This window comes from Thamnophis sirtalis, unplaced genomic scaffold (genome assembly GCF_051295495.1).
Source record: "Thamnophis sirtalis isolate CommonGarterSnake01/CBP01778 unplaced genomic scaffold, rThaSir2_p1.2 scaffold_10, whole genome shotgun sequence".
NCBI classification, from domain to species: domain Eukaryota; kingdom Metazoa; phylum Chordata; class Lepidosauria; order Squamata; family Natricidae; genus Thamnophis; species Thamnophis sirtalis.
In genome coordinates, this window is record NW_028261390.1 from 38,614,518 (window position 1) to 38,638,911 (window position 24,394).

General features: G+C 36.5%; 1 protein-coding gene across 1 annotated transcript in view; it reads right to left on the reverse strand.

Annotated features, from left to right (window-relative positions):
- The window catches only part of FAT4 (FAT atypical cadherin 4), a 137,735-nt gene that overhangs the window by 17,569 nt on the left and 95,772 nt on the right, over positions 1-24,394 (reverse strand). The window contains exons 7-11 of the mRNA XM_014055687.2: positions 19,339-19,519; positions 14,812-15,062; positions 5,830-10,179; positions 3,651-3,755; positions 525-832 (exon numbers count right to left, since the gene is read on the reverse strand). Of these exons, the coding sequence (XP_013911162.2) occupies positions 525-832; positions 3,651-3,755; positions 5,830-10,179; positions 14,812-15,062; positions 19,339-19,519 (5,195 nt within the window). The remainder of the gene's footprint in view (positions 1-524; positions 833-3,650; positions 3,756-5,829; positions 10,180-14,811; positions 15,063-19,338; positions 19,520-24,394) is intronic.

The following is a 24,394-nucleotide window of genomic DNA, read 5'->3' on the forward strand; positions in this document are numbered from 1 at the left end:
CCTATACTTGCTGGTGATGAAAAAAATGTTTGATTTGTTGGTGATGGTTAACTTAAAGCATACTGTAAATTTAAAAGTTTCCCTAATGAAACAAATTTTGTAAATTGAAGTGCTTGGAAATATGATCCATGAAAAAATAGTTTATTTTACAATTTGTTCCAATTTATTATTGATTTCTTTTTTTAAAAAAGTAGATAAATGCTAATTATATAGTCTTCAGATATGTCTTTATGTCCTTGCGTTATCCAAAGAATTAAAATTATCTCTTAATTAGACTTCAGTAATTATTCCACCCAAGTGTACCAATTAATTAGAGTAGGATAGCCATTAATCCTCTTTAATTATTCTCATTTTAGATTTTTTTTCTTTTGAAGCAGCCATTTATATGCTTAAGAATATTCGTTTAAAACAAAGAAGCTTGTCCAGTTTCAGTTATAATTCTGCTTAAAAAAACAACAACCTCTATTTGTACTTAATACCCTGAAATAAATTGGAGCTTAAATTTCCATGAAAACAATGCTTACCATTCCTGCCCTCCGAGCAATAACAGTGTGAAATTGTCCATCAGACACCTTCTTTGCTGTGGTAAGTTTATATGTCCCACTGCCAAGATTGTATGAAAATCTCAACCTTTCTTCTGTTATCTCAAGGGCCAAGAATTCTGCCCGATCACCAGTCTGGTTGTCATAATTATATAACATAAGAGCATTGCTTTTGATAGTTGAAAACTTTATGTAAATATAATTGTTGTTTGGATCCATACTGGGGAATTCCATATACGATAATTCTTCAAATCCATAGCTATTTACTTCACAATGTTTTCCAAAAACACCTGTAAAAATAACAAAATATTGTTGTACAACATTCCAGAACTAATTAAATGTTATGGGCTGGTGTTCCTCTCAAAAACTAAAATATTTGGAATGTTCAAGTCATATTTATTCCTTATTAATATTAAATAATGTTAATAAAATAAAAAAAATAAGTAATATTTCTTTAATATGCAAAAAAACAATGATTTCTCTATTGTGATTTTAATAAGCTTTTTTTTTTGTTAATTATAAGTATGTGAAACATATCCTGTTAACAACTTGGTATAGTTTAAAATATACATCCAGAGCAATACTTTAAATTGTATTTAACTTGTTAGGCATATTCCAACATTATATAAAAAAAAGACTTGCAGTTCAAGTAGGATTTTTGTTGATTGAATTAAATATAACCATATATTTAATTTATGTGGGTTTTTTTAGGATGTTAGTATTGTTTTATCATATCAAATTTTTTACAACTTTATTTAGTCATCATTAGAATAGAGGTATTACTTAAACAAAAATAGAACTCTGAAAGAGAGGTACAAAGCTAATTATAAAATTAATAGTTTCAAATAAATATAAATTACTTTTGTGAATACTTTGGTCTTTTTATTTGAGTGCAATAAACATTTTTTAAAAAATGAGTAAATTTTTAGTTATTTTTTTAGTTATTTGATTTATATATTTTAGTTATTTAGGGATTTTTTGGAGTTACTTTTTATTTGTGTGCAGTAAATATTTTCTGATTTGGATAAACAAGAAAATTTATGCTAGTTGTGATTACAGCCCTGGGAGAATGATCTTATGGGAATGATGTCTGTGGAACCCTAAATTGTTGGAAATACATCTCCAAACAAAGTAAAATCGCTATACTTATTCATCCTTTGATAACATTTCAATATAGCCTATTGTAATGGATTCTACATGGGTATTCATGTAAACAAGCTTTAAAAGCTTCAATTGGTATTAAATGAAGTGACTTGCTTACTACTGGAGCCCGGAGGAATGATATAGCATTCTTTAGATAGCAACTTGTAGGATAAGAAAAGAGTAAAAGTAATATTGGGCAAGAGACAATTGGTATAAGAGTAAAACGAAGGGGATTGTGGAATACTGAATTTGATGGATTTGACAGTGCTTTACAGCCCTCTCTAAGCAGTTTACAGAGTCAGCATATTGCCCCCAACAATTTGGGTTCTCGTTTTACCCATCTCGGAAGGATGGAAGTCTGAGTCAACCTAGAGCCTGCTGAGATTTGAACTGCCAAATTGCAGATACTGGCAGTCAGCAGTAGTCTGCAGTACTGCACTCTAACCACTGCACTAACAAGACTCAAGGATAAGATTTGAAAATAAAAGGTCAGATAAGGTTAGAGGACTAACAAGAAGGAAATTAAGCCCCTTCATTATTTTTGCTCTGATTAGCAAAGACAGGGCATTTTATAAAGGATTGTTTCTCAAATATCATTTGAGACAATAGGAATGATCCAACTCTTCCCCCATTCTGTAACAATAATTTTGGAATGAAGGGAAACTGAACCAGCTGAAACCTAGGAATATATCTAAATCCACCAATTCTATTTTGTATGAACAGTAGTAATTTAACATGGATTTTAAGTTCATGCAAGACTTGCATATGATTATAGCCAGATGCTGTATCTTCTTTTACATTTTTTATACATAGTAGCCTCACTGTATAAGCTAGTAATTTCTGACTTCTTCTATAATTACTACCATGTTCAGCATTTGTCCTGCAAAATGTCTTTCTGGTTTTACGTGTACATTTTTAAAGAGTATCGTCTGGCAATACATATAAATGGATACAACTCTTGTAGTGATTATATAGTTTGATGGTGCTATATCTTAAATCTGTTAGAAGAAATTTGTATAACTATGAAATTGTAAATATTACTTTTTAAACATAAATCTTGTAGCAGGAATTAAAAGATTTACATTCTTTTAAAGCCCAAAGAATGATGAAAAATCAGCCCTGTGATACATTTGAATTATTTAAAGGTCATATAAAGTGGGACTCTTGGACCAGAAATAAACTATTTGTTAATGTTAATTTGTTTATGTTAGTCTGTGCTGTGAGAATGCTGAAAAATGCCAAGGTTAAAGGTGGAAATACCACTACCAGAGCAGCAAACTGTATAAGGATTCCACTGATATAAAACAAATTCAGTTATATTTCCTTTTATTCTCTTATATTATGCCTTTCATTTACTTACTTGCTTGGTTTACCATTTCTTAGTGCTACTTCTCTTTAAGTAGGATTCCTTATCTTGAAAGGACAAAATATTTTTGATTTTCTATAAAGTTTGGTGGTTTGTGAAATTCCTTCCTAAAATAAATGCTTTCCTTTTACTATACTGCTTTAGCAGTCTACTGATTGCTAACTACCATTAGACTGAAACGTTCCACAAAATTTGAAAATGTTATCTTATTAAACATGATAAACATAATGTATAAAATTTAGTTTAGTACAGAGAAAAATAATACGGGGAAGAAATTTTCCTTTTAATATTGGACACTGAGAGTAATTTAACACAGGATGATTTAATTCAATGTCAAGAATTATCTTAAAGAAGGAGCTAGAGAAATTTATGACGATGACTCTATTTACAGATTTAGAATATGCAGGATGAATCTGAATATTGTTTAGTTATTGGAGTAGAACAGAGGAATATACTGTTATGTATTGCCCATTAGCACCTGGCCTTGCATTTAAAATTTAAAAAAATGCTTGGGCATGCTGTGTTAAGGACTAGAATACAAATGGTAGAATTCTCTGAGTGAATCTGAATGAAGCAGAAACAGAAACATTCTTCCTCACCAAATGGACAATGACAATAGTATCCTTCCACCCCATTTTGACAGGATCCTCTATTGAAACAGGGATTGCATTCACAATAGTTGATGCTGGATTCACAAGTTTTTCCTGAAATATTCAAGAGATCTATTATTATAAACTCATTCTATGTATAATTACATTTGCATTCAGAATTCTCTCTCTCTCTCTCTCTCTCTCTCTCTCTCTTTATATATCCGAGTTTAATGAACACCAACTGAAAGATTCAATGAACTTATGAATGATTCATATTGCTTGTTTACACGTGGGAGGGACTAATTAACAGTTATTTCATAGGCACATGTCCATTGAAATTGTTTTTGAACAACTCTCGCTTGGTCAAGAAACGGAGATCAGCACCATGCCACAAAGTCAGACATTACTGATATGGAAACCTTTACCATTTTATTAAATATGATAGAATGGGAGGAAACAGCCATAATTTTAAAGAAATCAGAAATCAGATTGGTATCACATATTAAGACTCAAACAGAAGTTGCCCTGAACTCAATCATATAAGTCATCTCTTCATCCATGCATACTGCATATGTGAGGAATGTGGCAGGAATGACATTACACCCAGTAGTTAGTATGATACAAGAGGAATGGAGAAAGTTAAATGGTTAAGGCTGCAATCTCATAAGAAAATAAATTTAGATATTTCAATCAATTGGCAGAAATATACTCGAATTCAAATATAAGTTGAAATTTGAAAGGGACATTAATATATATAGGTGTATTCGTGTGTATGTGGTGTGTATATTTATCTGAATTTTTTTTTATTTAGAAAATAAGCTGCTGGGGCAAGAACCTTTCTAGAATTAAACTATCATATTAAGAAAGAATTATAAACTCTTGCTGCCCTTCAGTAATGGTCTTTTCAAATTTCTATTTTTTAACCCTACCTCTAAAATATAAATTAAAAGCACAAGTTCTGCTCTTAAGATTTAAGCTTCCCATTCTTTTACTTTTTCATGCACAATTATTTAAAACTGGGAAATTTGAAAAGAGAAAATAGTATGCTTAGAATATTTATATAGATATAAATTTCCAATAACTATGTTTTTACAGATGAAGAAAATTACAGACCTATAATGTAGAAAGATAGCTGTGCCAAGAAATAACTATGATAGTCAGGTATGGGAATCAGTACCTTCATTAACTACTATGCAAGAACATGGTTATTTAACCTCTGGAGCTAATGCCACATAGTTGTGCTGTGCAACTGCTATATACTGCTGGCCAAATAATCTGATTTTCTCAGTCAATGTGTAACACAATCTCATAAAATGAGTTTAATTAAATCAGTTGATCAGTTATGAATAATTTCATATGACTTCAGGCACAGTAGGCAATGTTGCTGGAATTTACATGGAAAAATGCAACAGGTGCTTCTTATGCCAATAATGATTTAGGCAACATATGCCAATTGTGGCATGCTTTTTAAACAGATGCAGATGAAATTCTGTCTATGAATTAATAGATTTCACACAGTGGCTCAGTATCCTGATTATTCAGCAGAGTTATCAGATAGACAGAGTGGAACTTTGCCAGGGCTGAAGCTATTTTCTGGCACATCTCAGAACTCCAATCTCTAAAGGAAGTCTCCAAGGGCTACAGTTTATTTTTCAAATATGCATAACAATATGATGTTATAAAACTACATTTAAATTTCATTGGGGGGACACATTTGATGGAATTGTTCTTAGTATAGTGTATGTGTGTGTGTGTATATGTATGTGTGTGTGCATGTGTGTATATGTATGTGTATACATATATATATGCCTATGGAAAGCTAAATATAAGAGAAAGGGTTAGACAATGCTATCGTTCTCCATGACCTATGTAGTTTCCTTTAAATTATATATTTAAGAAGAAAGATTTGTTTGCTTATTATGAAACACTTAAGAAACAGATTTGTTTCTTTTCGTTTGCATACTTTCTATCTATGCAAATGAGAGACTAGTCAGGAAAGAATAAAATTCATATTATTAATGTTGACAGCATTAATGCTGATTTCTTAAGTTATAATAACGTTAGATGTATAGCCCAACTATCTTCAACAGAATCAGAATGAAAAGTTACAACAAACAAATTAAGCCCATAGATGCCATATTTCTATTTTCAGTTAATAGAAACTGCACATGCAGAAACAATATCTTACCTGTATAACCAGGTTTGCAAATGCAGTTGAAGTTTCCTGGGAGGTTCTGGCAGAAGGCACCATTTTTACAAGGGTTGGACAGGCATTCATTTACATCTCTCTCACAGGCTATTCCAGTAAAACCATTGGGACAACTGCAAGAGAATCCTCCTACCAGATTATGGCACGTTCCACCATTATGGCAAGGAGATGGGAAGCATTCATCGACATCGGTTTGGCATAGTGCTCCATCATATCCTGGCATGCATCTGCAGGTAAAAGGCTGAAGAGGTTCATTTGCCATGATAATGACTGGCACACTGTCATAGCTTCTTAATTTAGGATTCACAGCCAGTTTCCTCAAGCAGCTGCCTCCATTTTGACAAGGATTTTGTAAGCAAGAATCATGATCCACAGATTGTATTTTCACACCACTTTGTCGAAAGATAATTTCCTTAATACTTTCAAAGAAAGTAGTCACACTACCAGGATTAACATACTGGTAGTTGTTCCGCTTCACTGCTGCCATCAAAAAAGTTTGATTGTTGTCCTCAAATATCCCATAGAGTTGTACTGTAGTTCCTAGTCCAGTTAACTGGGAGTTGGCAATCCGTAGAAAATGAAGATAATGATTAGTCAAAAATTCTTTCAAGGATGGCACACTAAGATGAAGAAGAATGCTGTTATCAAGTGTGGCATTATTGAATCCTGAAAAGAAAACTCTAATGACATTAGTAACTGAGTTGTGCAAGCCATCATTGCTTAAAACTGTCAGGTCAAATGTTCCATCCGTTGATCTTGCCAGGGAATTCAAGTCACAAGTATTTGGTGGAATATTGAAGAGGCTTGTAACTCCTGATGTAAGGGAACATTGAAAGGTATCTAAAATATCAGGATCTTGAGGTTTTACACTGCCTAACATTCCTCCAGGAAATATATTTCCATAATAGTGAACAAAGATTTCTACTGTTCTAGGATGTGATGGGTTATCATTTTTGTCAATTACCTTTATATAAACTGTTCCTGTGGAAGACATCTGAGGAATGCCTGAGTCTCTTGTAATTACTGACAAATAGAAGTCACTGATTTGTTCTCTATCAATTTCTCTAGTTGTAGTTAAAACTCCAGCAGTACTGAGACTAAAATAATTGGTTGCTGTACCACTGCTAAGCAAATAATAAGAAAAAGGACCTTGATTTGGAGCAAGATCAGGGTCAATGGACTGAAGTGTCATCACAAATGTCCCTGCCCGATTGTTTTCCATTATTTCTCCTTCAGTGGCAGAGAGAATGGGACCGTTGTCATTGATATCTTCCAAAGTTACTAATAAAGAGGCACTGCCTGTTGCTGGTGGGCTTCCTGAATCGATTGCTAATATAGAGAGATTGTAAATGGGCAAGACTTCTCGATCAAGCTCTGCAATCACTGTAACTTGTCCTGTCTGTGGGTTAATCGAAAAGGCACCATTGTTGTTTCCATTACCAATAAAATAGGAGAACCTGTTCCAGCTAGGGAGAGAATCAGAGTCAAAGGCACTTACAAATGTGACATGGGTCCCAACAGGAACACCTTCACTGATTCGGACATTGTAGAACTCCAAGTTGAAGATGGGAGGATCATTGGCATCTAATATTGTGATATTCACAACCACTTCATCTATATCTGCACCATGGATGCTCCCAGCATTTTTTGCAAGCACTTTCAGAGAGATCCGTTCTTCCTTTTCTCTATCAAGAGGACCTGTGACATAAATCTGCCCACTATTGTCATCAATTCGAAAACCTTTTTTTCTACTACTACCAAATATTAAGTAGTGGACATCTCCATCAATCCCTGAATCACGATCACTTGCAAAAATTTCTCCTACAACAGTTCCTTTAGAAGCAGCTTCAGAAATCTCAAAATAGTAAAGCTTAGATACAAATCGTGGCACGTATTCATTTGTTCCTCTTAAATATATGTTGACATTAGCAAAGCTACATTTGTCCTCATCAGGAACATTAAAGGCTTTTATAGTTAAATGATAGTTCTGCTTGGTTTCGTAATCTAGGAAGCCTTGAGTGGTTAGAATTCCAGTGTTAGGATCGATAACAAACAAGTCACTGTCTGAAGACTGAACTGCATAGGCAATGACAGCATTATGTCCAGAATCAATATCAGTTGCATTGAGATGAATAACAGTTGTTCCACTAGGAGCATTTTCTAAAACACTGGGAAAATACTCTTCTGGGCTAAAAGTTGGAGAATTATCATTCACATCAATAACATTCACAATGATGCTACAGTATCCAGTTCTAGCAACCCACCCACCATCTATAGCACTTACAGTAATCTCATGCTTTTGGCATAACTCATAATCAAGGGACTTTGTAAGGTATAATGCACCAGTAGATGAATTAATTGCAAAGCATCCAGCCTCATTTCCAGAAGAAATATTATATTGGATTACTCCATTCATAGCAGCATCTTTGTCCCCAGCTGACATGGTCCTGAGAATCGCTCCAACAGCATGACTTTCAGGAACAGTAATACTTAAATGTCTTTCAGAAAACTCAGGTGTATAGTAATTTTCCTCTGTTACTGCTATTTGTACTGGCACTTCTGATGAGAGAGGGGGATTACCTTTGTCTTTGGCTTTTATTTTTATTAGAAAGTTTTTATTCATCTCATTCATCAGTGAAGATGCTACTGAAATCCATCCAGTCTTACTATCTAAAATAAATTTATCTGTAGAGTTTTTATTTGAAATACTGTATTCAATTTTTGCATTCAGACCAAAGTCTTTAGAATCAACTGCAGTTACTTTAATTAGTTTTGTCCCAATGGCCACATTTTTAGTAACAGGTGTAAAATATTGATTGAAGACAAACTGGGGTGCATTGTCATTGCTATCTACAACATTTATTGTGACCGTAGTCTCACTCATCAATCCGGGGCTGCCTCGATCTGAGGAAATAACTATAAAGCTGTGTCTATTAAGATTACCTTGGTTAGAAGCACTGGAGTTTTGGAACTTTAAAGGCTGCTTACTGAAAATCTCCCCTGTAGATGCATTAATTCTGAAAAACTCTGACTGAGATTTGATGAAATAGAAGACTTGTCCATTAGCTCCCTCATCTGGATCTGTGGCAGATATTTGGGTCACTCTGGATCCAACTTCATTACTTTCAGGGTAATCACAGTAGTAAGACGGTTTTGTAAATCGTGGAGAATTGTCATTGATGTCTGTCACAAATATGGTCACATCTGTGCTAACAGTCCATCCGGAGTCATGTGCTGAAACTCGAATCCTGTAGCGATCTGTATCTTCTCTATTTAGAACCCTGCTAACTGTTATATCTCCTGTGTTAGGATTTATAACAAATGGTATATTTGTACTCCTTATTGAATATCTGCTGATTGCATTTATTCCAGTATCTTCATCTGATGTTGTGACTCGTGTGACAGTGTAACCCAGGGGTGCATTTTCAGGTACAAGAGCACTAAATATATGAGAAAATTTTGGTGCATTATCATTTTCATCTAATACATTGATAAGCACTTGGACAATTGCACTTTGTGTAGGAGTACCTCTATCTGAAGCTTTTACAGTTAGAGTATATTGGCCTACTCGTTCCCTGTCTAAAGGTCTGACACTTCCAATTTCGCCAGTTGTATGATGAATAGTGAAGCTGTTCTCTATATTACCATTAATTATTTCATAACTTAACTGTCCATTTGGCCCATTATCCTTGTCCACTGCAGCTACAGTAATTATTTTAGAAGGTGAAAGGTTTTCCATTACTTCAACAAAGAATGGATCCTGTTCAAATAATGGTGCATTATCATTTATATCTATCACTGTTATTTCCAGTTTCAAATAAGAAGAGAATGGTGGGAAGCCCATATCCCTAGCCTCAATCCAGACAATGTATTTCTGTACAGCTTCATAATCTAAAGGCTGACTGATTGACAATTGCCCTGTTAATTGGTCAATTTGAAAGGTACCTCCAAGGTTACCACTAGCGATATAGTAGGACAAAGAATCACCTCTCGATGACACTCCAGAAACAGAAGTGATGAAAGTGCCAACTGCTTGGTTTTCAGGAAACATGAATTTGTGCTGTTTAGTATGCACTTGTGGAAAATCAGCTCTGTTTACAAATCTTACAGTCACAGTTGTGGAATCAGTCTTTGGAAGCAAGCCACAATCATTGACGTTCACAGTAAAGGTAATTTCAGATGTTCCAGAAAGTCTGTCAGCCACCATAATTGCTCCTCTAGATGGATCAATGTGGAACTTTTCAGAATTCTTTCCCGAAAGGGAATAGTGAAGCTTAGCATTAGGGCCTGCATCAGCATCTGTCACTGTCACTGCAAATACAAAAGTACCTGCAAAGTACAATTAAAAAGTTCGTATCAGCGCTGTAACAATGAACTTCAGTAACTTATTCAGTCTAGAAATGTTATGCTTTACAATACAATACAGCAGCAGAGTTGGAAGGGACCAACTCTGAGGTCTTCTAGTCCAACTTGCTGCCTAGGCAGGAAACCCTATACCATTCCAGACAAATGGCTATCCAACATCTTCTTAAAGACTTCCAGTGTTGGGGCATTCACAACTTCTGGAGGCAAGCTGCTCCACTGATTAATTGTTCTAACTGTCAGGAAATTTCTCCTCAGTTCTAAGTTGCTTCTGTCCTTGATTAGTTTCCACCCATTGCTTCTTGTTCTACTCTCAGGTGCCTTGGAGAATAGTTGGACTCCCTCTTCTTTGTGGCAACCCCTGAGATATTGGAACACTGCTATCATGTCTCCCCTAGTCCTTCTTTCTATTAAACTAGACATACCCACTTCCTGCAATCGTTCTTCAATGAATAACATTGAATCATCCCTTACTCCCAACAACAAACATGAATAAAAAAAAGTTATAGGTGAAAAAAGTTATTGGTAAATGTTTTTGTTAAAAAAAAAAAGCCCCAACTTTCATGGCAGCAAACACAATGGCACTGAATTTTGAGTAAGCTTTTATATTCAGCTGCCAGTTATAAGCACATGCAGATATTTTGTGGTATTTCAAAAACTTTTGTACTAGCTTAACTGTCTCTTAAGTTATTTTATTTCAACCACAGATTGCTTTATGAAGAATATAACTTTGTTTCCCCTAGGAAACAAACGGTTGCAATTTGAAATGCCTTTGACAGCATTACTTTTAACCATTTTTGGTCACAATTTTTCATGAAAATTAAACTTATTCACTAAAATTAAACTTCACTGAAAATTAAACCTATTCACTAAAATGTATTTTGAGAATCAGAACTATGAAACAATTTTAAAGAGGTTTTAATTTAATTTTTAAAATTAAAAATTTTACTGGACCCGTGCCCCTCCTGGCTGGTCTCGACCACCAGGGAGGTAACACGAGGCTGGCTCCAGAGGATTACGAATGCATCTTTACAGGAGGGGTCTTTCTCGCAGCCGTTAAAGGAAGCAGTGGTAAGGCCCCTTCTTAAGAAGCCTTCTCTGGACCCAGCTATTCTTAAGAACTATCGTCTTGTCTCCAACCTTCCTTTTTTGGGAAAGGTTGTTGAGAAGGTGGTGGCGCTTCAACTCCGACGGAACTTGAATGAAGCAGATTATCTAGACTCCTTTCAGTCTGGTTTCAGGCCTGGGTACAGCACAGAAACCGCTTTGGTCGCACTGACTGATGATCTCTGGCGGGCCAGGGATAGAGGACATTCCTCTATCCTAGTGCTTCTTGACCTCTCAGCGGCCTTCGATACCATCGACCATGGTATCCTTCTGCGACGGTTGGAGGAGGTGGGAGTGAGAGGCACCGTTTTACGGTGGTTCTCCTCTTACCTCTCTGACAGGTTGCAGTCGGTGTTGGTTGGGGGACACAGGTCGACCCCTAGGCCCCTTAAATGTGGTGTGCTGCAGGGCTCGGTCTTGTCCCCCCTCCTATTTAACATCTACATGAAGCCGCTGGGCAAGATCATTCGACAGCACGGGGTTAAGTATCATCAATATGCTGATGATACACAATTGTACCTCTGTGCCCTGTGCCAGCACAGTGTAGCGGCGGATGTGATGTGCCAATGCCTGGAAGCTGTCAGGATCTGGATGGGGGTAAACAAACTCATACTCAATCCCGACAAGACTGAGTGGCTGTGGATGATGCCCCCGAAGGACAGTCCAGACAGTCCATCCTTGATCCTGGGGGGTGAAAACTTACACCCCTCAGAGAGGGCCCGCAATTTGGGAGTCCTCCTGGATTCACAGCTGACACTGGAACATCATTTGTCAGCTGTGATCAGGGGGGCCTTTGCCCAGGTTCGCCTGGTGCATCAATTGCGGCCCTACTTGGATCGGGAGGCACTCCAAATGGTCACTCACGCCCTAGTCACCTCAAGGCTGGATTACTGCAACACGCTCTACATGGGGCAACTAGTCCAGAGTGCAGCCGCGTAAGCGATATTTGGTGTACCTAGGTACACCCATGTCACACTGATCCTCCGGGAGCTGCACTGGCTACCAATTGGTCTCTAGATGCAGTTCAAGGTGTTGGTTATTACCTTTAAAGCCCTACATGGCTTAGAGCCAGCATACCTCTGAGACCACCTACTGCCACATTCCTCCCAACGGCCGGTGAGATCCCACAGGGTGGGCCTCCTTCAGATGCCATCAGCCAGACAATGCCGGCTGGCGGCTCCCCAGAGGAGAGCCTTCTCTGTGGCTGCTCCGACCCTTTGGAACGAGCTACCCCCAGAAATCCGGACCTTGCCCACTCTCATGGCCTTCAGAAAAGCTGTTAAAACCTGACTATTCCGGCAGGCCTGGGGCTGTTGACCTCATTGTTGAGGTCCAGCCCTGATCGTAACGAATGTATGTGTGTTGTTTTTAACATGTTTTTATTGTCATTTTTTAAATTATTCTTCTTTCTTCGATGTAAGCCACCCAGAGTCCTATAAATCGATTTAATAAATAAATAAATAAATAAATAAAATTTTTATTGCAAAATTTTGCTCCAATAAATATATATTGTAGCACATAGTGACATGTTTATTACAAGTGAATTCTGATCCTTTTCATATGAAATAAGTGATTATAATTACATTGAGTAAGACATTTACAATTTATCTAGTGTACATAAATCAAAAATGCTATCTTAATTACATGTAAATACAAAGAGTATTAATAAACAGAAATTGAAAAAATATTAAAATAAAAGAATAAAATATTATTCTACTTCTCTAGTTATATTACTGATTTCAAATTATAGAATCTCTACATGAAAATTTCATTATTTTTGCCCATGTAACTTACAATATATGATGCATTTTAAAAAGTGTTTTAGGTAATCTAAATTGTTTACAGTCTCTTCTTGAAGTTGGTCGACTACAAAAATTAAGTTTGCAGTGAACTTAGGACATTAGAGGCATTTCTTTATGTGTTTATAGATACCAACATAAATCTTTTATGCTTACCAATCTTTTAAATGTTAAGATTATTGTATGTGAAATACTCAGGGACTGGCTTAATTACATTAACTTGTTTTCCTTATTATCTCTTAGGAGTAGATCAGAGGTGGGTTCCTGCTGGTTCTAACAGGTTCTATAGAAGAGGTTCCACAAATCTACTGGGTCATTTAAAACTGGTTCCAGCTCTCTCCCCCCACCCGTCTGCACCACGCTTGCCCCGCCCACCTCTCACTGATTGGCTGGTTCACCAATCGCCCCACCCGCCTCTAAGAGCCCTATCTAAACCCACTTACCTTTTTTCCTGCTTGGCTCTCCATTGCTGCCTGCCGAGGAGGTAAGTAAGCAGCAACTAAGCATGGGCCGGGGGGCGGCGGCAGGACAGGTGGAGCGGCCTGCCACGGCCCTGCACTATAGGCCAGTGACTTTTTGTGGCCTTGCAAGGATCCTGGGCTCACTTATAGCATGGGCATGGGGGTGGTGGGAGCTTAAGCATCTTACTCGCCCGGGCTTCTGCAGAAGCTTCCCGAGGAAGCCTTCCGAGGAAGCCTTCCGAGAGAGGAAGGGCCAGTTGGTAGAGGGGCTTTGGTCCTGCTCCGGGCTGTAAGCTTCCCTCCAAAATCTTGGGATGTTCTGCGGAGCCCCCCAGGGAAAAACGCCACTGCCAGGTACTTTTAACCATATACTTTGGTTCTATAACTGCAGAATGCTGCAAAAAACCATAAATGCAGGCTAGTTATTGAGTGTTTCAAATGTGATTGGAACACTCAACAAGGTGATCACAGTGTGTGTGTGTGTGAGTAAGATAGACAGACAGAGACAGACATACAGACAGAGAGAGGCACAGAGAGTGACAGAGAGAGGGAGGGAGGAAATCAGAGAGAGATTGACAGACACACACAGAGAGAGAGAGAGACAGACAGAGAGTGGGAGGAGGAGGGAGAGACAGACAGGCAGAGAGAGACAGAGAGAGAGACACACACAGAGACTGATTAAGTGAATGAGTGAGAGAGACACACACATACACACACATAGTGACAGAGAGAGAGGAAGGGAGGAGAGAGAGAGACAGAGAGAGAGAGACAGACAGACAGACAGACACACAGAGAGAATGACAGAGAGAGACAGAGAGGGAGGGAGAGACAAAGAGCCACAAAGAGAGAGAGACATACAGACACAGAGAGAGACAGAAAGAAAAAAGAAAGAGAAAGAAAGAGAAAGTGGAAGAGAGAGATAAAAGAAAGAAAGAAAGAAAGAAAGAAAGAAAGAAAGAAAGAAAGAAAGAAAGAAAGAAAGAAAGAAGAAAAAAAGAAAGAGAACTTATGACCACAATTGAGCCCAAAATTTTGGTTGCTAAGCAAGAGCGTCATTAAGTGAGTTTCATCACATTTTCCAAGTTGGCCATGCCCACCCGGCCACATACTCCACTACCACCCAGTCACATGACTTCAAAGCCACTCCCACAAAACAGGCCACACCTACAGAAGAGGTTCTAAAAAAATTTGAAACCCACTATTGAAGTAAATGCTTGAATATCCTCTCTTACCTGTACTTGTTGGTGAGGGTATATGAGTGACGTAAGGATGATGCTGAAATTTAGGGGGATTGTCATTGGCATCTGCAATTGTGACAAGAACACTTGCTGAACTGGAAAGAGCAGCTGGAATGCCACCATCCTTGGCTACAATGATCAAAGTGTAATTCTCTTTAGCCTCTCTGTCCAACAAAGCACTTGTAATGATCTGTCCAGTGGAAGGGTTGATTGTGAATTGCGAATTTCCACCACTGAGACTATAGCTGCATAAATTCAAAAAAGAAACATTTTCCATATTTATTGGGTTATGAAATATATGGCTTTATAATTCATATTTGAATACATTGTATGATCTGCCGATCTTCTCCGTTGCCTATATAATGGACGCATTTGTACAAGCCTTATCTCAACATGACTGCATAAATATCAAGGGAATACAGAAAAATTCTACACTCCTCTGCTGCTTTCACATACCAATTCTGTGACAATATACAGCATTACCAGATTCTATACAGCAGTGTTTAAAATTTGTTGGATAATGACCTGTGCCATAAACTAGACTTAATGGCCATCTAGTTTTTCATACCAGAGTGCTCTATAATTTTACAGGTATAGTCTTCCACATACTAATAGTTATGCTCTCCTACACAGTGCATATAATCAAAGCTATGGTTTTCCTAGTTGCAATGTATGGTTGTGAATGTTGGACAATAAGGAAGGCTGAGCGCCAAAGAATTGAGGCCTTTGAACTATGGTGCTGGAGAAGATTCTTGTGAGTGTCTTGGACTGCAAGATGATCAAACCAGTCAGTCCTAGAGGAGATTAACCTGACTGCTCTTTGGAAGGCCAGATTCTGAAGATGAAACTCAAATACTTTGGCCACCTAATAAGAAGGAAGGACTCACTGGAGAAGAGGTTAAAGCTGGGAAAGACTGTGGGCAAAAGATGAAGGGGACGACAGAGAATGAGGTGGCTGGAAGGAGTCACAGAACCAGTAGGCATGTGCTTAAATGGACTCCAGAGGATAGTAGAGGACAGGAAGGCTCAGAAAAAACGTCCATTGGTTTGTGATGGGACGGACACAACTTCACGATTAACAACAACATCTATCTAATTGTCCTTTTAGAGTCTTTTAGAGTCTTGTTTGTTATATATACTTTCTGTTTTAATTCATATATTTGTTCATATATTATTTGTTTATATGTCTCCATTGTTTAGATTATGATGTATGATCTATTATTTTTAATTGATAGTACTCCACCCTTATACTGATCTATGAAGATAGTAAATATTTAATTCTTTAAATAATTAATACCTTACAATGCTATGCAATCTAGATATTGCCTACATATCTGTGTGTATGTGTGTGTGTGTTTGTGTGTGTGTGTGTTGTGTCACAACCCCTGGTATGCCCAAATATGGGAGGAAGCACACTGCTTCCTCCCATAAGTAGCAATACTTCCTTCCTTAAATATTTCACAATATCATTCCTTATGTTGATCTTGATCTAATCTTTTTTTCATCCAGAATGACTAAAATTACCTCAGACTGATAGGTTTGATCCAGCTGCAGAATATATTGTACTGCAAAAGTTATTGTTCAAGATTGTTTAGAATTTTTCTGATGTACAGAAATAGATGAATGCTATTAGATCAGACCAAATGTTAAAGGAACATGACTTCCTTGATTGTCTCACTACCAAAGTAGTGAGTACTCTTATCTTCTGCAGACTGTCCAGAAACAATGGAAATTGACATATTATTTTTCCATATGTTGCATTCCCCTTGTAATTGTAATGTTGAGAAATGTCTGTCTCAAGAACTAATCCAATAAACTATAAAGCATCTTTTCACAAGCAGATGCCCTCCAGATATATTAAAGTGCAATTCACAATATATTGGAATAATTAGGAATGAATGGAAATACTGGGAATACTTTTGAAAGACACAAATTTAGGGAAAGTTGGATCAAACTATGCTAATAAGAATTACTCTGGATATTCTACAAGAGTAGACCACAGAATCAAGATATAATCTCTGATATTAATGTTTGGTATGAATTTTTGAAAGGGGGTCCAATGGCTCAGTAGTTAAAGATGTTGAACTTGTCAACAGGAAATCTTACAGTCTAGATTTAAGACTCAAGCACCATACATGGGGTAAGCTCCTATTACTTGCCAAAGTTCCTGATCATCTAGCAGTTCAAAATAGGGATGAAATTCAGCAGGTTCTGGAGAGCCGGTAGTGGAAATTTTGAGTAGTTCACAGAACCGGCAAATACCACCTCTGGCTGGCCCCAGAGTGGGATGGGAATGGAGATTTTGAAATATCCTTCCCCTGCTATGCCCACCAAGCCACGCCCACAGAACCGAGAGTAAAAAAAAAATGAATTTCACCATTGGTTCAAAAGCATATAAATGAGAAGTTGATAAATAAGTACACTTCAATGCGAATGAGGCATCTTAAATTCCATTTCCATGTTTTTTGGAAAACAACAAGCTGATGTTCACATTAAGCTGAAATGGAAAGGAGCTTATTCTGGTTTTCTTGAATGACAAAAGTTATTAGAAACAAACATGAAGCTTTTCTGCATTCTATTAAAAACCCATAACCCCAATGAGAAAATGTTAAATCTGCTACTGCTACTTAAATTTTATGTAACCCTGCCTCATTTCCTGGTAATAATAAATTATAGGAATTTTCTAATTTCCAAAAGAAAAAAAAATGTGAAAAAATTGTAAAAAACATTAGGCCTTGATAATGTCCCATTAATATTGGCCATGACCCGACAAATGCACGCACGTCAAAAGTGCGCTGATGAAACTGCAGTGAAAAAAACCACAATGTCATACACGCGCCCACAACAAAGCGCTGACAAAACCACGCCCACAAAAGCACGATTTCAGTTAAGGTAAGGGTTCAGGGTTCTGTTTAGGGTTAGGGTTAGGGTTAGGGTTAGGGTTATTCGGTTGTTATTACTTGTTTGTTGAAGGTGCGCTTTTGTCGGGGCGCTGTTGTCAGCGCACTTCTGCGCTCATTCGTTGGCACGCTTTCAAATTTGCGGTTTTCTCACCGCAGTTTCATCAGCACGCTTTTGTCGAGCGCACATTTGTCGGTGAACCAATATTGGCTACTAATAAGCTTTCTGAATGGCAAGGAAAAAAAATCTTTCCTAATTTGCTGAAAACAAATTCTTTTTGTACAATCTATCTCTGGAAAGAAAAATACTATTTTTTGACCTACAACTGTTGTTTTCAACAAATCCAGAAACCATTAATATATACAGATTATGACCAAAAATAATAAAAATTCTCTTTATAGTTTCTTATCCAGGTGTTGCCAAGTTTTTTCTGGGCATGCATGCATTCATATATGCATTTGTATATATGCATTCCTTCTAACATCATAAATTTTAATGATATTACATTGGGTATTATCAAAACTCTCGTGAGAATAGTCAAATAACTACCAAAAGCACAGAAGATTTCAGTGAGAATACGATTTTTGTGGTCTCATGTGAGACTTTATAATGTTATTTCATTGGTGTTGGGATATGAGGGGTTAGGTGGATCTGAAAGTGGTACTGTATTGGCTACACTATTCTTATTTATCACTCATTTATAATTTATTTACCATTGGATAAAACTTTACATGCCCATAGAAACTTATTTACACTGTTTTAGTCCTTTATCATTTTAAAATATACATTAATGATTGTCAACACAATTTTAATGTAGAAGAATGGTATTCATTAATTCATCACTAAATGCAGAACAATACCTTGTAAATCAAGAAAAAATATTTTTGTAAAAAGTATGAACCTAATTTTAGTACATGGTAATTATATTTTTGCAAGCATTTGGAACTTTGGTTTCTAATTTTTTTCCAAACAACTACTTCATTCTTATCAAAAGCCAATTTAGTTTTTAAGGCAGAAAAGAACATTCTTTGCAAAAGCTTTATCCACTTCATTCCAAAAATAAAGTTATGTTCATCTTATAAAGGATGCTATCTTAGTACAGTAATTATACTAGTAAATGGTACACCTAAGTACCTACAAATAGAGTAAATTCCATAACTCTACAGATGACACTAATATGGCATGCTGATATCTCACACCATTTTGTAATGTTGGTATATTGCTGTGAACTATAAAAGTATTAAAATTTAGAAATATGCATTTGCATATTTAACAGTCTAGTTCAGATAAAAGTATAGGAAACTGTTTAGTGAAATATAAATCTTCAGCTCTATTAAATCAATGAAAGAGAATATTTGTAGCTCAAAATTGAAATGAGGGGTCCTGGTGCTCTCTGAGCTTGCTTGTTTTCTTGCAGATGTTTCATTACCCTATTTAGGTAACATTATCAGGGCTAGCAGTAGCACTGATGATGTTACCTAGTTAGGGTAATGAAACATCTGCAAAAAAAACAAGCAAGCTCAAACAGCACCAAGGACCCCTCTATTAAATCAGTTCCAGAATAAGGACAAACAAACTCTAAAGGAACTCACTGATAACCACCAAAATAAGTATTCATACCTGATGACAGCGTTCACGGAGCCATCCGAATCTGAGGCATTTACAAGCAAAACATCTGAGCCAGTAGGTGCATCCTCTGGAATGGTTTTAGAATACATATTAAAGGCAAACTTGGGTACATTGTCGTTGACATCATCTACTTTGACAGAAATGGTTCCTGTACCAGTAAGGCTGGGAATTCCTAGAAAAATAAAAATGATGGAATTATGCAGGAGACAATGTTATTGCTGGCTACCCCAATCTTTATTATATCATATTTAGTACTTCACAATTTACCATGTTCAAAATCCAAAATAATTAAGAAATAAGATCCCTTTCTGACAGGAAAACCACACAGGAAAATTTTGAAACCCTTACTAGGAAGTGAAATGTTTGCCACTGAAATTTAAAATGGCGGGTCAATCTCAATCGATAGATACTGGCTGCCTGAGACTGTTCACACCATAATGCTGCATGCACTGTTCGTACAATTTGGCCGGTAAAAACCAAGCTAGAATTTAATGACCCCAGGATGGACAAAGGCAAAGAAAGGAAAGTTATGCTCAGAAATTGCAGAAAATATGTTAGTAAAGTCATTTCTCTATTCTTAGGCAAAGGAAATGGATTAGAAAGTTCAGTATGTGGCTTGATGGAAGTAAGAATACAGAAAACAACAAACTTTTCTCTTTTTCCTGAATTTGTCCTCTAAGGCAACATGGTTTGTGTGTGTATATGTATACACACAGATCTGACAGTGTGTGTTTAGCTGTGCTGTAAAACAAATCATAAACAAAACACAATATTCCAAAGGAATGACCTGCTGCCCAAACATTACTTGAACATTCAAAATCTATTGAACATATTTGGTTTCAAGTTCTGTCCTATGCTACATTTTCCATGCCTCTCTTCACTTTTGAACATATATAGTCAATCATGATTTAGTGAAATATTTAAGCATAAGTAAAATAAGCACATATTTCACTCCTGAAGCTGAATAAGTTTTGCAGATGGTTGCAAGTAATATTTGTCAAAACAGTTTTAATTAGTGGCTAAAATGCAATAAAATTCAAGGAAAGTTCTCAAATCATATATTTTTAACATCCAGGCAGCATTTCTTTTGTTTTCATTAAATCATTTAGAATTGTAAATAGTAACAAAAAATACAGAGAAAGTCTAGTTGTATATATAAGGAGGGCCCTGAAAAATTGCCTTATAGCGGAGCCATTCCTTGATACAATTCATCTATTTGGAAGGATTGTTAATAAAATTATCTAGGAGGCATTTCCTTCCTGAAAACTATCTCTCGGTTTAATAAAATATGCTGGATGATATAACTTTCTTTTGTGACATCATGGTAAATGCCCACAACTGGCTCATAACTGTTCCATGTTATGGACTACAACTGGCACCAATTCCAGATAACTTCAATTCTGTTAATTAGGCAGGACTGTCATTTGGACTTCTAGGAGATTCTGTTTTCTTAGTTTTAATGTGTTTTGTGTAAGAAACTGTAGTTTGCCAGAGTTCACAGAGAAGGGCTAGTCATCATAATAGTAATGATCTTTGGAATTATGGTTCAGCATTCTTAGAAAGCCACAAGCAGAGACAACCATAGAATTCAACAGTTTCATCATTTGCCTTTGACCCTGGAGATGGCCATAAATGCCACAAAGACAGTCTGCCAAGTCCATGACAGTAGAAAATGATCACTGAAGCAAGGTTCACACAGCAATTTCAACATACTAATATCAGGAAATACAGGATTAGGATATACAATCTTACAAAATGAGTATAAGCTCCGTTTCTCGTTGATGAGTGAATACATTAAGGTAAGATTCTCTGCTGGCTGCTTGAACTCCTTTTTCTAGAATATGAAACTGAAGGGCTAGGCCCAAATAAGCCTGGAATTGTAACATTAGTCTTCTCTTTAAGAGTAATGTTTTGAAAAACTGCCAACTCTGAAGTGATGATGACATCAAAATATTAATGATATAATCCATAAGCATAGTATCTGACGAGTCAGCTGGTTTTATTTTAAATATCGTATTTCCTTCAAAATCTCATGTCAAGTAATGTAGGCTTAAGATATATATAACAAACCATATCGGAAAACACAATTTAATGGTCTAATCAATTTCAATTGTTTTAATATCTTTTTTGATTGATCCAAATTTTGGATAAATGGACTACTCTATAGAAAGCTATGAAAAGGATATCATATGTTACTCTATAATATATTTAACAAGAACTCAAATATAAAATTTATAATCTGACATAGTTTAAGTTATGGATACTAAGTCAAATAATGCTATTTGTTGTAAGACTTACAAAATAGAAAGCCCTGAATGATGCAAGGGAAAGCACATAGAAGAAATATGCAAACATTTTAATTTTACCAGAATTCCTTTAAAAGGAATAGTTATTTGAAGACCACAGCATGGAATGCACAAGGGGGGAAATTAGAACACGTTTTTTGGAAATGTGTAATTTGCCAAACCCCTTAATGGAACCAAGTAAGCTGTAACAAATCAAGATCGTGAAGCAGTATGGTTTGGATTTATTTTAAGCCTACAAAAGTACACCAGGAAAGCATGCTGACTATAAATGTAACCCACCCTTATTCATAGAAGGACAAAAGAAGCACAATATGGTTTTGGGTGAAAGGCATTGCAAACAGAAAGACCAAACAATAAGTGTAAAAAGTTACTGAGGTCACCCTAGAAACCATATGATCTAGTTAGCAACATAGTTTAAAAAAATAACAGACAAAAATTAAGAAGCAGTTCATTAACTGTGTTTCATGTAAAATTCACAGTAATAAATGGAAATAGAAAAAGAAAGAACCTATATTTTATTTCTGACCCTAGGTGGGGCGGCACTTTTTCATTCAAGGGTGGTATAGAACTTGCGGAGGAAGGATTTTCCTAGATCTGTTTAATGAGGAAACAGGAAAGCCTTTGCAGTTTTATCTGATGCACCACTTCTGCCCTTTCCTAGTTCAGGAATTCCTTCTGATAGTCATTCATTTTTTTGTCATCTCACACTTGGCTCTCTGCTCTTGAAGACCATCCAGATGTCTTCATTGGTTCAGAATGCAGTGGAACAGGTAGGGATAGGCCTACCTTGGTATATCCATGTAATACCTGTGCATTCTAATATGCACCAGTTGCCACTTTGCTTTCAGGCATGATTCAAGGTGTTGGTCATTACCTATAAAGTCTTACATGGCATAGAGCCTGGTTACCTGAAGGAGCACCTAATTCACACAGCATCTGCCTGACTTATTTGACCTGGCAGATGGAGTGCACTCTAAATTCTTCAATTAAACAAAATTAAATAAGTGCACTTCCTGTATATCAGAACCTGTACTCTGGAATGAAGTCCCCCCCCTCGTAAGATCTGAAGGCCCCCAACCTGCTGCTCCTTGAAGATTTGACTATTCACCTAGTCCTTTGAAGCCTCATTTTTGAATAATTCATTTTCATTTGTTCCCATCTAATTTTGTCGTTCTACCCTTCTAATTTGTTGTTTTAAACAAATTATAAACTCTTCAAAATCATTGCGAGTTGGGCAGCAACAGGTTATAAATAAAGTAAAATAAAATGGCAACATTTTAAGTCAAGATAAAAGTTGATCCTTTCTTAACCACCATTATGTATTTTCCCATATTTTAAATTTCAAATTCAATGTATAGCTTGTGATAATCTTCTCTTTTCTTATTGTCTCCCAACCTCCAACAGAAGAACAGTACAACTCTAAATAGTGTTGCACATTTAGAGAGCAATCAGAACTCATTATTTTTTTTAATGAAATGGGGAATTGCATTCTAATTGCTGTAACAGTACTTCAAAAAATTTGTGGCTGATGCTTTTTTATAAATCACATTTCTCCTTTGTGGCTTACTTGAGTTAAATGAAAGAGTACGGGTGGTGTTTTAATTATGAACAAAATGGACATATACCAAGCTTTTGGCCTTGCTAATTCTATGACTTGATTTCAGTTTCTAGTCTTCATATTAATGGCTTATGTCAATGACGAACAATCTGTGATCATCCAAATTAACAACAATGCCCAATATCCCTGCCTCATCTGCAATTCAGTAACATTTGGAAACCTGCCCATTTCCCATTCCTAGCTTATATGAATCATAGCCACTAACAGCCATGGGGAAAAGTCATCTCATGCTGATTTCAGCCACATAAATTTTAGAGGCAGACTTAAGAAACCACTCACATCTGAGATTCAGCTTGTTATGACATTAATGTTTAGTGAAAACTAACTGCAGATTAAGCTCTCCATTCTCAGGAGCAATTCATGTTAACTTTTTCAAACTTGAAATGAGTTGAAATCACAAAGGAAATGTACAAATATATGTACACACTGTAAAGGCATGTGCACACGGCCATGCATTTATATATACAAAGCAAAAATATAATTAAGAGCAGTATAAGGACAAGAACTCTGCAGTTTTTTTTAAAGAAATGCCAATTCTCTTTATTGAGAAAACAGATTACCTCACATTTTCAATCACTTATAAATTCCTGCATGTTTGCTTTCTAAGTTTTCCACAGCAGTCTCTGAATCCAAGGAAATCAGCAATAATTCTCTGAAGACAGTTTTGCAAAACAATCTTGGACTACTTAAGACAGATCTGCATCTAAGTCTTACCTTGTTTATGGATTCATGAAGCAAGATGATGGCAATTATTGGCAAAAGCTGAAAATGCTTACTTAATTGTTAGGTCAAAATTAATTTGCCAATTACCTGACAGAATTTGCTTCATAACCCTCCTATGTAGGGAGCCATGGTTCCACCACAAAACCGCGGTAGACAAAAGCGAACTCGACGAAAGCGCGTACGTGACGTCATCACAGTGCGACGAAAACATCGCGCTGTGATCGATAAATGTAAAAATAAAGCGAAAACCTTACCCTAACCCCCCCAAACGTAACCCTAAACCTAGCCCTAAACCTAACCCTTAACCTAAGCCTAAATCTAACCCTAAACCTAACCTTTAACCTAACGCTAAACCTAACACTAACCCTTAACCTAACGCTAAACGTAACCCTAACGCTCT